This window comes from Ambystoma mexicanum, chromosome 1p (assembly GCF_040938575.1).
Source record: "Ambystoma mexicanum isolate Mex_15411 chromosome 1p, UKY_AmexF1_1, whole genome shotgun sequence".
Taxonomy (NCBI): domain Eukaryota; kingdom Metazoa; phylum Chordata; class Amphibia; order Caudata; family Ambystomatidae; genus Ambystoma; species Ambystoma mexicanum.
In genome coordinates, this window is record NC_090921.1 from 354229152 (window position 1) to 354242525 (window position 13374).

General features: G+C 43.1%; 1 protein-coding gene across 1 annotated transcript in view; it reads left to right on the forward strand.

Moving 5' to 3' along the window:
- LOC138570121 (sodium/iodide cotransporter-like) overlaps positions 1-13374 on the forward strand; it is a 636461-nt gene that overhangs the window by 191685 nt on the left and 431402 nt on the right. The window contains exon 5 of the mRNA XM_069648754.1: positions 7334-7488. Within this exon, the coding sequence (XP_069504855.1) occupies positions 7334-7488 (155 nt within the window). The remainder of the gene's footprint in view (positions 1-7333; positions 7489-13374) is intronic.

Consider the following 13374-nt stretch of genomic DNA (forward strand, 5'->3'; position numbering starts at 1 on the left):
ACCTCTACATGAATGCTAATTCACCTGTCTTGTGCCCATCTGATAGTAGCCTTCTCTCCGAGATGTCCACTCTTCTGGTGCGCCCATTTTGCAATTCCCTCCAAATCATCCTACGCAGACTGTGCGTCCATGATCTCAATCTTTGCATGTTCGTCTGCAACAGAATTGAACCAACGTTCTAATGTGTCTGTTGCACAGTGTGCATCCACGTGATATACAGTTACAGTAGTATGCATCAGCATCTCAGCAATGTCTTGCCACACTTCCTTTCCCCACACCTCTTTTGCATGAATTTTCCACCTATTCTTTTTCCAAGTCGGCAGCCATACTACCAACCCATTTGCAACAGACCATGAATCAGTATAGATATGACAATTTCCAGGCGTTTCTTTCTTCAATGCCTGATATACAGCATACAGCTCAGTGAATTGGCTACTCTTCCCTTTTCCTGAGTTGGTGAGCACCTTTTTCAGTTTTGGATTGTACGCCACTGCTTTCCAATGTCGATCAATTCCTACATATTTGGCTGCGCCATCAGTAAACCATGTATGTTCAACTTGTTCACTAGATAATTCTCAATATGGTATCCCCCATTTAACTGGAGCTCCTTCAACAATGCACTCTCCTTCTGGTTCAATGTCCATCAGTGGACGCCTGCCACTTGCTCATGTAATTTTGCCACCCCACCCTTTCCAGGCTTAGCACGATCTTGAATGTACCATTTCCATTTAATGATACTGGTCTCCTATGCATGACCAATTCTGTGTATCTTTGGGGAACTCAATACCCATTGCATAATTGGTAGTTCAGGGTGGATCACTGTATCATGGCTCACTGTCATTTGTTCTGTATTTACAAGTGCCCAATAACATGCTAGTAGCTGTTTTTCAAAGGGAGTATATCGGTCACCTGCATCAGGCAACTATCTACTCCAGAATCCTTAAGGTATTCGTTTTCTTTCCTGCTTTTGCAACAGACTCCAATTGGCATAGGCATCCTGTACAATCACACTCAATTCCACTTCACCATCCCTTAATGTTCGTAAATCAAGCATTTTTGAATGGTGTCTTTAGCCAATTTGAATGCTGTCTCCTGTTCCTCACCCCATTCAAAATAAATTTTTTACATGTAACTTTGTAAAGGGGTGCTAAAATCTGCCCCAAATGCGGAATGTGCTGTTTCCAAAAACAGCCCAATTAACTGCTTTGCCTGTTTTTTGATCCTCGGTGTCGTAAACTCGACGATCTTCTGTTTAGCTTTATCCCCAGGATAATCCCCTGCCATTGTATCCCCAGGAAAATCACTGTTTCAGCTGGACCATGGGTTTTGCCATTATTAATTTCCCATCCCACCTTGCGCAACCCATCACTAATGAGATCTAAGTGTAACTGAATACTCTGTTAATTCGTACCTTCAATCAATATGCCATCAATGTAATGCACAATCTGTACATCCGGTTTGCAAGGGATTTGATCCAAATGCTCTGCCACCAGCCGGTGACAGATCATTGGACTATGCGTGTAGTCCATTGGTAAACGATTGAATATATACTGTCACCCATTCCACGAAAATGCAAATTGCTCTTGGCATTCAGCTATAATTGGTACAGTGAAGAAGGTGTTAGCCAAATCCAACACTGCATACCAAGTACCCTCACATTTCTGTACATTTTCCACCAAAGTCACTGCATCCGGTACTGCCGGTACTAGCGGAGGAGTGTATTTCTTCAACTCACGATAATCAATTGTCATTCTGAAACTACCGTCTGGCTTTTTGACGGGCCAGATCGGATTGTTCCAAGCCGTGGTCACACTCCACAACACACCAGCTTCAACATATCCTTTGATGGTTTCCGAAATTTCCTTCTGCCCCTCCGGGAATGCGATATTGTTTCATGGACACTCTTTTCGTTTGTATGAGAACATGCACCAGGGGCATTTTTAATTGTCCAACAATTACGGGTGTACAAGTAAATGCACTTACCCCAAATTGGTAAACCTTACCCCCTAGTCAATCCTTCCAAAATATCAAATCCAATAATATATTCAGCAAGGGGAACAATCAACACTTGATAAGTGTCTCTTTTCAAGTGACCAATTTTCATGTCAATTTCTGTCTGGACTGCGAGGTTTCCTTACCTCCCAATCTTGTAATCATAAAATGTTTTTCTTTAAACCTGGAAGGGTTCCCATGTATCAAAGAGGCCTCCGCCCCAGTATCAATTAAGGCTCGAACTGTCATGACCCACAGAACGCGCCCCTTCTGGACTTCCTGGTCCTTATCGCGATGGGGCTTGTATTCATTGTTTCTTCCAACATGGCCGTATCGCATGACACGCCTCGCACCAGCCTTTACGGTGGACATTGTACGTCCCATAAATGTGCCACAACCCTGCGGCCCCGCGCGTCTCACTGCTATTGCGAAGTACCGACCAGACGTGTGCTCCGTAGCTCGCGGTATTGTATCCTTGCTTCTTCCAGCTTACCCCATCCCAGTCCTTTTCCTTCCTTTTTTGGTTCCTGGACTCGTGTGCTTGTTGCGCACCCTGTTACTTTCCCGGACTCCTGATCCCTGCATCCCGGAACCTTAAACGCACGCTGGAGTTGGAAGAGACTTGTGCAGCTTTATTCAAGACTCGATCAGTTCGCAAGAAGGCATCGACCAAGAAATCCAGCAAAGATCGAACTCAGGTCAGAAGGGGGGAACTCCTTAACACAAACCTCCTGTGTATTATCCAAATGCCAAAAAACTTTACTTTTACATGAGGTCGGCTACCCACCTTAATATGAGATGTCATTATCGGAGTTTGACCCCTATCCTATTAGTTGTTAGAGTGCATGTGTTTAGATTCTCTTTCTACCATCGCACTAACCATTTTTCTCAAGTCAGCATAAGTTGGCTCGAAGGCATCGATTTGTCGGAAGAATCATTGTCACCCCCTCAGGCGATGATCCAAAGGGATCCACCTCCTTTTTTGACTTCTGTACATCTTGTCATTTCACTTGTTTATACCGCTCCTTCCCGTCAAGAGCTTGTTTCTTATACAATAAGTACATTTCCCTCATTTCAATACCATCAATATCTTCCCATTGTGCACCATCTTTCAATAAGGCAAGAAACAAGTCTTTTCTAGACACGCGGGAATCTCCAGCTGTCAAACATCCTGCCGGGAGTGCACCTTTCATTACGCCCCTCCCTCTCCTTAAATCGTTCCTCTGGTCTATTCCATTCCTCTAAATCCGAAAGTTGTCCGATTGTGTCAGCCTCTTCATCAGTTATTTTACCCGTCATTCCCACCAATAGGGTCATCATGACATTTTTATATGCAGGAGGGGATGTTCGATCCATAGTGTTCCTAGCAGAAACTGACAGGTTTACCAATCTCATATGCTCTGGAGTTTCCAAATGAATGGCCTCCTGTTACGCTCACCTGGTCTCTGCTGGGACGTTGGGGCACGGTTGTAGCCCTCCCAGGAAGTGAATTCCCCTTGTCAGGCTTCTTCCCCTGCTTGTGTGCTGTGGACTGCGCTGGTTTTGGGCATTGCTCCTGCGAGGATATGAGAGATCGTGAGAATGCGGCTATATGACTGCTGTCTCACTCGAACCCTTCTTCTCAGAATGTGGTGAGCATGTGCCGACCCATATAGTCTCAACTGGTGATTGATGATGGTGAGCTCTCCATCCTGCTTCTCACTGCAGGGGCGCTTTTAATGGACCGAGTTCCTTCACTGGTCCATTTGCATGGCTGCCCAGACCGGCTGTGGCTGAACCACTCCTGAAGGTAAGTGTTTTATGGCTCATAAAATGTTGTAATGCTGATTCTTGATTATTGTCCATGTCCTTTTAATGATGTCTTTCCTCTGCTTTCTCCCAATAGATGATATGCGGCCCGGCGGTAGTTGCGGTGCATGAAGTGAGGCCAAATGGGAAGAAAATGGAGTCCATGATGGTCCGACAGCAGGTGAGTGTTGGTTTAAGGTTAAGCGCGAGGATTTGTCTGAGCGTGACCTTAAACGTAATGTCTCAGCGAATTCTAACCTTGTCTTTATCTTTTTCCCTTGCAGGCACCGTCTGTCATGACGTCGGGCTGGAACGCTGCATTCCGGAGGTCTGGAGATGAAAGATGAATGCCAGAGTCCACGATGATGCGTGCCGAAGGAAGCAGATTCATAGATAAGTGCTGCGGCCCCACCCTGCAACTCCTATAGGATGCTTACACGTGCAGTCTGACTCTCCACAGCAGCCACGCCCGACCGAATGCACATGGGGGCCCCTACATGGGAAACAAACCACTTGCACCAAATAAAAATGTGTTAGTGCACATTTATTTATGATCCTGGCGCCAAAGTCCAGCTGGCCCCTCCATGTTGCATTGTCCCCAAAGGACAATTAAAGGTTGTGTTACCCCTTGCTCTCGTCCCCTGAAGGTGCAGGGTCTGGGGTTCCAGGCCCATGGCCATGACACCTCCTTCATAGCATGTACCCTAACTCTTTGAATAGCTTCTTTCAATGTGCACCATTTCTCATCATCATTTAGCCAATCCAATGTATTCGGGAATTTATGATTACATCCCTACGCAGCTAAGTGCAAAAGAGACATTTAACCCTCTTCACCATTACAATCACGAGGAGAGACGGTACATAGAGTCTTCTGTATCTGAACATTGTTTGATAAGGGCAGAAATCTAGCAGAATGAGTTGCGTCTACTAAGAGACCCACCACTCCTCCGTCTAACAATCTAACCATCCAGGCCAGTAAAGACTCAGTCGCCCTGTTTTAATTGGTTAATAATCTCACTGACCTCCACTGTGAATAAACCTCAAGTGCCGTCATGTCTATCACACCACCTACCGGATTCATCAGATGGCGGCCCATTTTTCTACGGATTACGGGCTTAACAGTCATCTCTTTACATGCTGGAAATGGCTCAGAAGCACTGTCTGGTTCGGAACCACTATCAGTTGTAGTACTATCGAACACGTCATTATCCCATTGATCGGGGTCCTAATCTACACCTGCGGAAGCAATCACAGAAGCAACTTTACGAGAATTAAATTTAGCTCTTCTGTTCCAATACTTATAGCGAGCCACTCTTACAGCAATCCGTTCAGAAACTGCTTGGTATTTGTCCGCCTCATCATGATACAATTTCATCTGAGGCTGCTGCATTAACGCAACCTGTTTTTCAGCAGCAAATTCCTTTTCCAGTTTTTGCATGCTCACTTGTAATTCCACATTTAGCTGATGCATTTTCCGAAAAGCATGCAACAGAATCCAACCCCTTCTCCCTAGAGCCGAACATTCCTTCCCCTTTTCCAGAGAAACCAGCTGAAAGCATTTCATTACTTCAGCCGGACTCGCTTCCCCTAAACCGGTATCCCAGATTTCACTCAATTCAGCACCACATGCCCAAGTTTGTGCAATTTTATCATATGGGCTCTTTGAAAAGAGATGTCTGCACTTAATAAATACTCTATATATAATAATTTGCTAGTGTGTTGATGAAAGGCATAATGGAGAATCTGTGTTATGCTGCGGGTAAGTGTCTGCAAGTTGAGAAAGCATACTTAGATGTGTGTTGCTGAAGTGATGATGTCAAGCAGTATGGTATGGGGAAGTTCTGCTGTGGGTAAGCACCAAGAAAAGTTAGTTAATATGTGTGTTGCAAGATGCAGTTCCATGGAGGGTAGCATAAACCTGCGGGAGGCCAACAACAACATTATACTGGCCTTCATGGGTCTAAGCATTGGCAGGCTTTGTTTGTTGGTCATTTCTTAATTTGAAGGCCAAGGAAGATATGAGGCTGGCGGGTAAACCAGGAATCTTGCTGTGTTTCAAAGGTTGAGTGGCATGTGGTGGCTCGGGGGTGCCAGTGCATAGGCACCAGCCAGGGTAGGCGACAGAGAGCCAACAGTCAGTAACAGAACATTGTCGCAGACTTTGCAAATGTTGAAAATAAATCAGGATACCAGAGACATAACATAACATAATATCCCAAAATTAACAGAGGGGTAAACATTGCTTTGCATAGCATGGTGAATATAGCACATCACGTAAAGATTAGGAGAAGTGGAGGCCAATAGGCCACTCCATGTATATAGGTAACCACTCCTGGCTCTCCCATGAACTATAAGGATGCTTTTGGGTACCAGCATCCAGATGGGTTGGCTAAGGCCGGGACACGTCCACATTACTTAGATTTGAAAAAAGAGTGAACATTGTGCCCGTAAACAATTGTTTTCTCAAAAGCCTGCAGGAGGAGACATTGTTCTTGCCAACAGTAATACAAATATTAATAAGTTGCTGTGACTGGGCAGACATGTTGTCAGGTGTGAACATTGTCTAAAGTTCTTCAGTGCAAGATTCAAGAAGGTCGATGTCAACCCAATGCTGCTCAGGGTTGAATGCATGCCAGACAGATGGTTTATAGATCTTCCAGCACCTGGGTGCCATTCTGTGAATGGGAGAGGTGGGTGGGGCTCTGCACCTGCTTCGGTCCTGTTAAAGGATGTCATTCTATACTATAGTATAGTATACTATACTATAGTATCTTTAACTCTTTAACTCTGGACCTTGCGAGAATTAATGACAGTAGGTTTTCAGCAGGGATAGTCCCACAATATAATAAAAGGCCAGATGCTTGTTTGTCCTGTATGTTTGTCTGGTGCTTTAGCTTTGCCTGTTGTCACCGCTAGAGGGAGCTGTTGCCTTATGATATATAGAGACAATGCCAATTTGAATAGCTTTGCCTGTTGTCACCGCTAGAGGGAGCTGTTGCCTTATGATATATAGAGACAATGCCAATTTGAATAGCTTTGTATGTTGTTACTGCTAGAGGGAGCTGTTGCCTTAGGATATATAGTGCTCCTACTGTGTTAATGTAAACGTGCACTTTGGACCCTGTACACAGGCTTCTACACTAGTGCTACAATAATGCAATTGTATCCAGCCACCCAAGGCGCTGACAGGAGAGAGGCAATACTGGAGACATATTGCCTCTAAAAACACCAATTCTGTTCTCATTGCAGGGAAAGAGTTGCATAAATACTGGGCCTAGTTTTCAGGATTTGGACTGCCTACTTAAATAACTCTGATCCCTATTCACTGCATTCAAATGGATTTTGTGCAGATGTCCTGAAACAGGGAGTTGATTTGGTTCTCCGGGCACCAGACTTGGAGACGCCCCTGCTCTAAACAGATTCAATGTTGGCGTTAAATATTCTTCTTTCCTCCCCATGGCCGGTATAAAATAGAATGTCAAAATGTCTTCCTGTTTCCAATGGAAAGCTTACCTGCCTAGAGTTCGTGCTCTAATCTACCTGTCCCCAACAGGGCGGCATGAAAGCTGTGATTTGGACGGATGTCTTCCAGGTGCTCGTGATGATCTGTGGAATCTTCGCCGTGGTGATGCGGGGAACTATAATTCTCGGCGGAGTTGGGGCTGCATTTGAAATTGCTGACAATCACTCCAGGATTAATTTTGGCGAGTATGTATGTTTTCTATTATTTTAGAGGCTACCATTTTAATAATGTGACAGCACTGTGGAGGCGGTAGCAATATGCTTAGGCTTCATTTTACACCTAATATAGCTAGAAAATTTGAACTTTTGTTCACAAGAAAATGCAATTTTTTCCAGGATTTCACATCTCATTAAAAAAATCTTGGGGCAAGAAATGCAATGGATACATCAAAAAAGATACAATTTAAAAAATCAATGGTATCTTGAATTCTTGCCTTAAACATAACAATGATGTATATAGATATGTAGATGAATGTATGCACAGGAATGACAGCTTGGGTATGCTGTTGTAGAAGGTGGATTGATTCAGGATATTGATTATTCATTGTTCAGCAACGTTGAGGCAACAGTTTCATCCTGCATAATGTTTTAGCTCACTGCTGCCATTAGTATGGCCTTGTAGCACATAGTCAGACTGGTATGCTTCACTGTACCCTCCAGTAAGTGGGTAGACTGTAGAGTAGATGCATGGTCTATGTTGAGATGCCATCTAGGGGTGCACGTGATGGCCCGCTGTGCTCAAGGATGTGCCAATACATATAGTCCTGCTCTGCTTATTACAGGCCAATCTCCTGGAAGTGAACATTTGTCGCAAAGGCAGATAACACTCAAGCCCTCTAGCCAAGATGCATGGCCGCGTTGGGGCTGCAACGGGATGTGTCCTGTGATGAGGGTGTTGATGTTGTGTGTGATGTTCCTCTATGTGTCATGAACTGTGTTACTCTCTGTTTTGTTAGATTACACTACTTACACTACACTACTCAACATTCTGCCACAATCTTGGACCGACCACTACTTAATTGTATTCAACGCCTCTCTTGACCTCATCCGACCCAAACCTATACTCATGGCCCCGCCTCTCCCCACCAGAAGTAAAAAAGATATCACAGCAGAAAGACTCCTACCTCACCTTCTCCCCACACTCGACAATCTAGACATTACTACAGACCCTACTCTGCTTGTGGAAGTATACAACAACACGATGACTAAGGCACTAGACTTGATTGCTCCCACCAAAACTCGCAAAAGTAAACAACTCTGTCACCTGAACAACTGGTTCACACCACAGCTGAAAGACCTCAGAATCCAAAAAAGAAAGCTACAATCAATCTGGCAACACTCACCCACGGTGGAGAACAAAATCAAATTAGCCACATTTGCCAAACAGTACAAAAAGGAAATTATAACCACCAAAAGGAACACCTTTAACAACAGAATATCTAAGGCTAAATCAGATACCAAGGAACTATTCTCTATCCTTCGGGAAATGGAATCACCCATACCCCCGACTGATAACATCCCTAAAAATAAACTGTGGTGCACTAACATACAAAATGCCCTCGCGGGCAAAATTAGTCTGCTCCAAACCAAAATCGCTAATAAAAAAGCCGCCCTGCTCCTGCAAACCGAACCCATACCTCACTCAGAGCCGCCCTTAAACCAGCCTAACACCCCTCACCCATTCAGCTTCAGACAAGTAACCACACTAGAGACAGAAAAAATCATACTATCTTTAAAACCATCCAATTGCAAAGGAGACAACTGCCCTCCCCAAATCATAAAAGATGCAGCTAGAGACCTAGCCCCCTTCATCTCTAAACTCATCAATGCATCCTTGAAGTCAAACCTAGTGCCCAATAACCTAAAACACTCCTGGGTGCTCCCCCTCCTAAAAAAACAAACACTTGACCCTGCTATACCGACAAACTACAGACCCATCACCACCGTCCCATTTTTGCTTAAAATCATTGACAGAGCAGCGTATCTGCAAATACAGGATTACTTAGAAGCCAACAATTTACTAGGCTCTCGGCAATCAGGCTTCCGTCCCCTTCATGGAACTGAGACAGCCCTGATTGACCTCAAGACCCAAATTGACGAGCTGAAGGACAATGGCAAATCAGCTATGCTACTCCTCCTTGACCTCTCTGCGGCCTTCGACTTGGTAGATCATGCAGTTTTATGCAATCACCTCAGTTCTGCCGCTCATTTTTCAAGTGATGCCATAGCCTGGGTACATTCCTTCCTAGCAAACCGGACAATGAGAGTATTTTCCCCCCTAGCAGCTGCTGATCCCACACATGTTTCATGCGGTGTCCCCCAAGGATCATGTGTATCTCCAACGTTGTATAACATCTTCACTAAGCCTCTGTTCGACAAGTTGGATAGACTGGGTGTCATCTACACTAATTACGCTGATGACACGCAGATCCTTATTCCTCTCTCAGGCAACTTCTTGGCGGACACAGCCTTAGTGAACAAGATATATCTCCTCATTCAGGCATGGATGGCAACTCACGGCCTCTGCCTGAACGACGACAAAACTGAGCTATTGATCCTCGGCTCAGAGCTGGCCATCAAAAAATTGGACCCTAATTATGCCTCATTTAACATAGACAATAATATCATTAAAGTGATGCCTGCAGTTAAGACTCTCAGGGTCTATCTTGACTCAGCGCTCAACTTCAAGAAACAAACTAACTCACTAGCATCCTCCACTGCATACACCTGTAAACTGATCCGAGCACGCAGACCATTCCTAACGGAAGCTAGTTGCATTACCCTAGCGAACGCACTCATCATATCCAAGCTGGATTACTGCAATGCCCTATACACTGGCTCTAACAAATACATCCATGACAAGCTCCAAACGCTCCAAAACAACGCTATCAGAGCAGCCTTAAAAATTCCTAACAGAGTTCATATCTCCACCGCTAGGAAAAATATTCACTGGCTAAAAATCAAAGACAGGATTGCGCTCAAGACCTTATCCCTTACCTCCAAATGCCTCAACAACATAGCGCCCCCCTACCTGGTAAACAGAATCAACAAGAGAATCTCAAACCGACCCACCAGAATGACGAATGCCTACACATTAGTGGTGCCCAGATATAAAAAGAGCACAGCGGGCGGCTCCAGCTTCCCGGTCATAGCTGCTCAAACCTGGAACAAACTCCCCTTTGACCTCAGAATAGACCAACCCTACACTAGCTTCAGGCGTAAAGCCCTCACCTGGATTCGATCCCTCGACACTTAGCCCGTCCACCTTACCGCCACTTTTCCCAGAGACTGCGGATGTGCATAACCAGATTACAGGTCGCTAGACTACCTGCTCTATCTACATTTCTGTATTTTGTACTGCCTGTATATGCTTTCCTCTCATCTGTACAACCTTTTCTTGTATTGTAACTAAGTTCTCAAGTATCCTTGTACTGCCTGCGCCCAGTTACCCTCGCGGGTTTGGTTTCTCTGCGCTATACCAAATAAACAAACAACAACAACAACAACAACTTCCAAGGCCAAAAGCCAGGAGACAAGCATGCTGTTTTCTGTCCTGTTTAAAAAGGAAAACATCCACAGTGAGGAATCTATAACCCTATTTGAGCATGATTAGGACCGATACAAATGTAAAACAGAGCGGAAAACAGTTCTAAAAAGTTCTAAGAAGTTGCCACAGTCTAATGGCCATATCTAGTTTGTGAAGACGTGTCCCTTGTAGGAGACAGATTAGGAAGGTAAAAACTTTTAAATTCAATCAGAAGGAAGTATGAGAACCAAAAATGGACACACTTTTGATAAGTACATCTGATCGCTAGTGCTCCTGTCATAAAAGGAAATCAGGATTTTTCATTAAAAAGGAAACCTTACAATTTGCAAGTAAATAATTGAAAACCAAAACAATAAGCAAATAATTGATTGCTACAAAGAAGCTATTTTGATAGCATAAAAACTATGTTACAGAAAGAACATGCTTTATTAAAAGGGAACATGCTTTATTAAAAAGGAATTTAAAAATGTTTCAAAATGTAAATTCAGTTAATAGGCAAATAAATAACATGGAGGTAAAACCTTTCGGTTAATATTTTAGATTAGATTAAAATAAAAATTAGCATTAAATAAAAAAATGGTGTTTAATTGAAAAAATACTGAACCGTTTTTTACTCAAAACAGCAAATTGGTGAAAACGTGACCTTTTTCTTCCTATGGGAAGTCACTCCTCTCGTTCTAGAAATGTTTCGAGTGTGATGGGGTATTCATATAAAAAGAAAGCTTTGCCACACACACATACTTGTGTGGCTTACTCGAAATTGGCATTGTTGAATGATATATGATCTGTAACTTTTAACAAGCGTGGTTTGGTGTCTAGTACTCTGTCAATGGATGTTTACCTTACAGTGAGAATACATCGTAACTATGCAAAGTTGTAAGGTAAACACTTAAATATTTGTTAAACCAGATTTTCTAGAGAAGTTGTATCAACTAAGTCTTAATCACCTGGAATCTAATATCAGCTTCTTAACAAATAAGATGTGACCGTCATCAGTCTTCAAAGGCCGCAATTCCTCAATGACAACTCAGGCACCTGCACTTGTTCATGTGCAGAAGGTCAGCGGTATAGACATTAGACAATGTTATTGAAATAGGAATTCAAATTACAGAGAATGCCTTTGAGTCTATTAGCAAGAAATCCCAACACAAGTGTAGAAGAAAGCATTGTGTAGGATCCTGCATTAAAAGACACTGTGGTAACCATGAATGGCACTTGCATACTCCAAGCCCCAGAAGGTATGTAGTCTTTCCTGAGTGGATCATGCTCAACCGAGTCTAAAGTTTTGGAGCACGGAAGAAGGGGAAGTGGTTCAACACCATGCATGTCCTGAATTCTAAACTCATTTCAGTTGACTCATGGGGTTCTTGGTTTCATCTCTAGAACCATTGCCCACAACCCCCACCAGGACTGGCCAAACCATCCCGCACTGTTGCCATAGATTGTCTAATTCTTCATACATTTCTGCTTAAAACACATGGACTTCATGTAGTTAATATTGTCAGAAAACACCATGTCAACAGTTCCGTGATGTGTTCAGGTCTGACCGGTCATTTAATAAAGGGATGATTTCTGTAGTGTGTAGTTTTGCTTTACATAGATTGAATAAGAGCAAGGACACCATGAGTAGTAGAAAGATCCCCCTTTTGTCTCCATCAAAATTTTGACAGGTGACCACACACCCTGTTTCCTTAGTCCCACACCTTTTTGATATTCTTTGTTATAAACTTAATATACATTTCATATGATATAAAAAGATACATCAATGGATATACAATCTATATTTTATATCATTGGGTATACATTTTATATCATTTAATATAAGTGAATCTACATTTTATATCAAATTGCTGTAAAGCTAAGAGCATCCAACGGCAGTGTTGTTTGGACGAGGGTTGAGGGTGAAATGAGCTCTGAAGACAGGGACTGTGAATTTAGGGTTTTGGAAAGTGAAGCAGTGATGATGTCGCAGAGGGGCTCCACCACGAGGTGATAGGAAGCAGATACACATTTTATATTAAATAAATAAGAGATTAGAGTTTTTGATAGCAATTTTATTGAACCTTAAAAAATGTTATACAATATTTATATACATTTTATATTATTTTTATTTAAAGTTGCCATACATTTGATAAGAACCCCAATATATTGTATGTACATTTTATATATTTTAAGAATCCCAAGAATGTTTGATATACATTTTGTTCTAAAGAGATGGTCCAAAGGCTATGATGCCGTAGGGGAAGGGGCTTACAACCGAGCTTTATAGTCTTTGTGTTAGGTCTAGGAAACATGTGCGCTCTTTCAGCTTTCTACGGGCTATTCAGGAAACAACGATTATGAACAGCTACAATTACGATGAGGGGAAAACACAGCCTGGAAGCCCTGGGGGTTATGACAATAGCCATATTGCTGATTGTTTTAAGGTGTATGATGGGATGGAAGGTGCTCAGGATTGAATGGCGGACTATGAACCCGAAGAGTTTTGGGACGGCGATGTTGTGGTTTTGGAGTACCCATCCGAG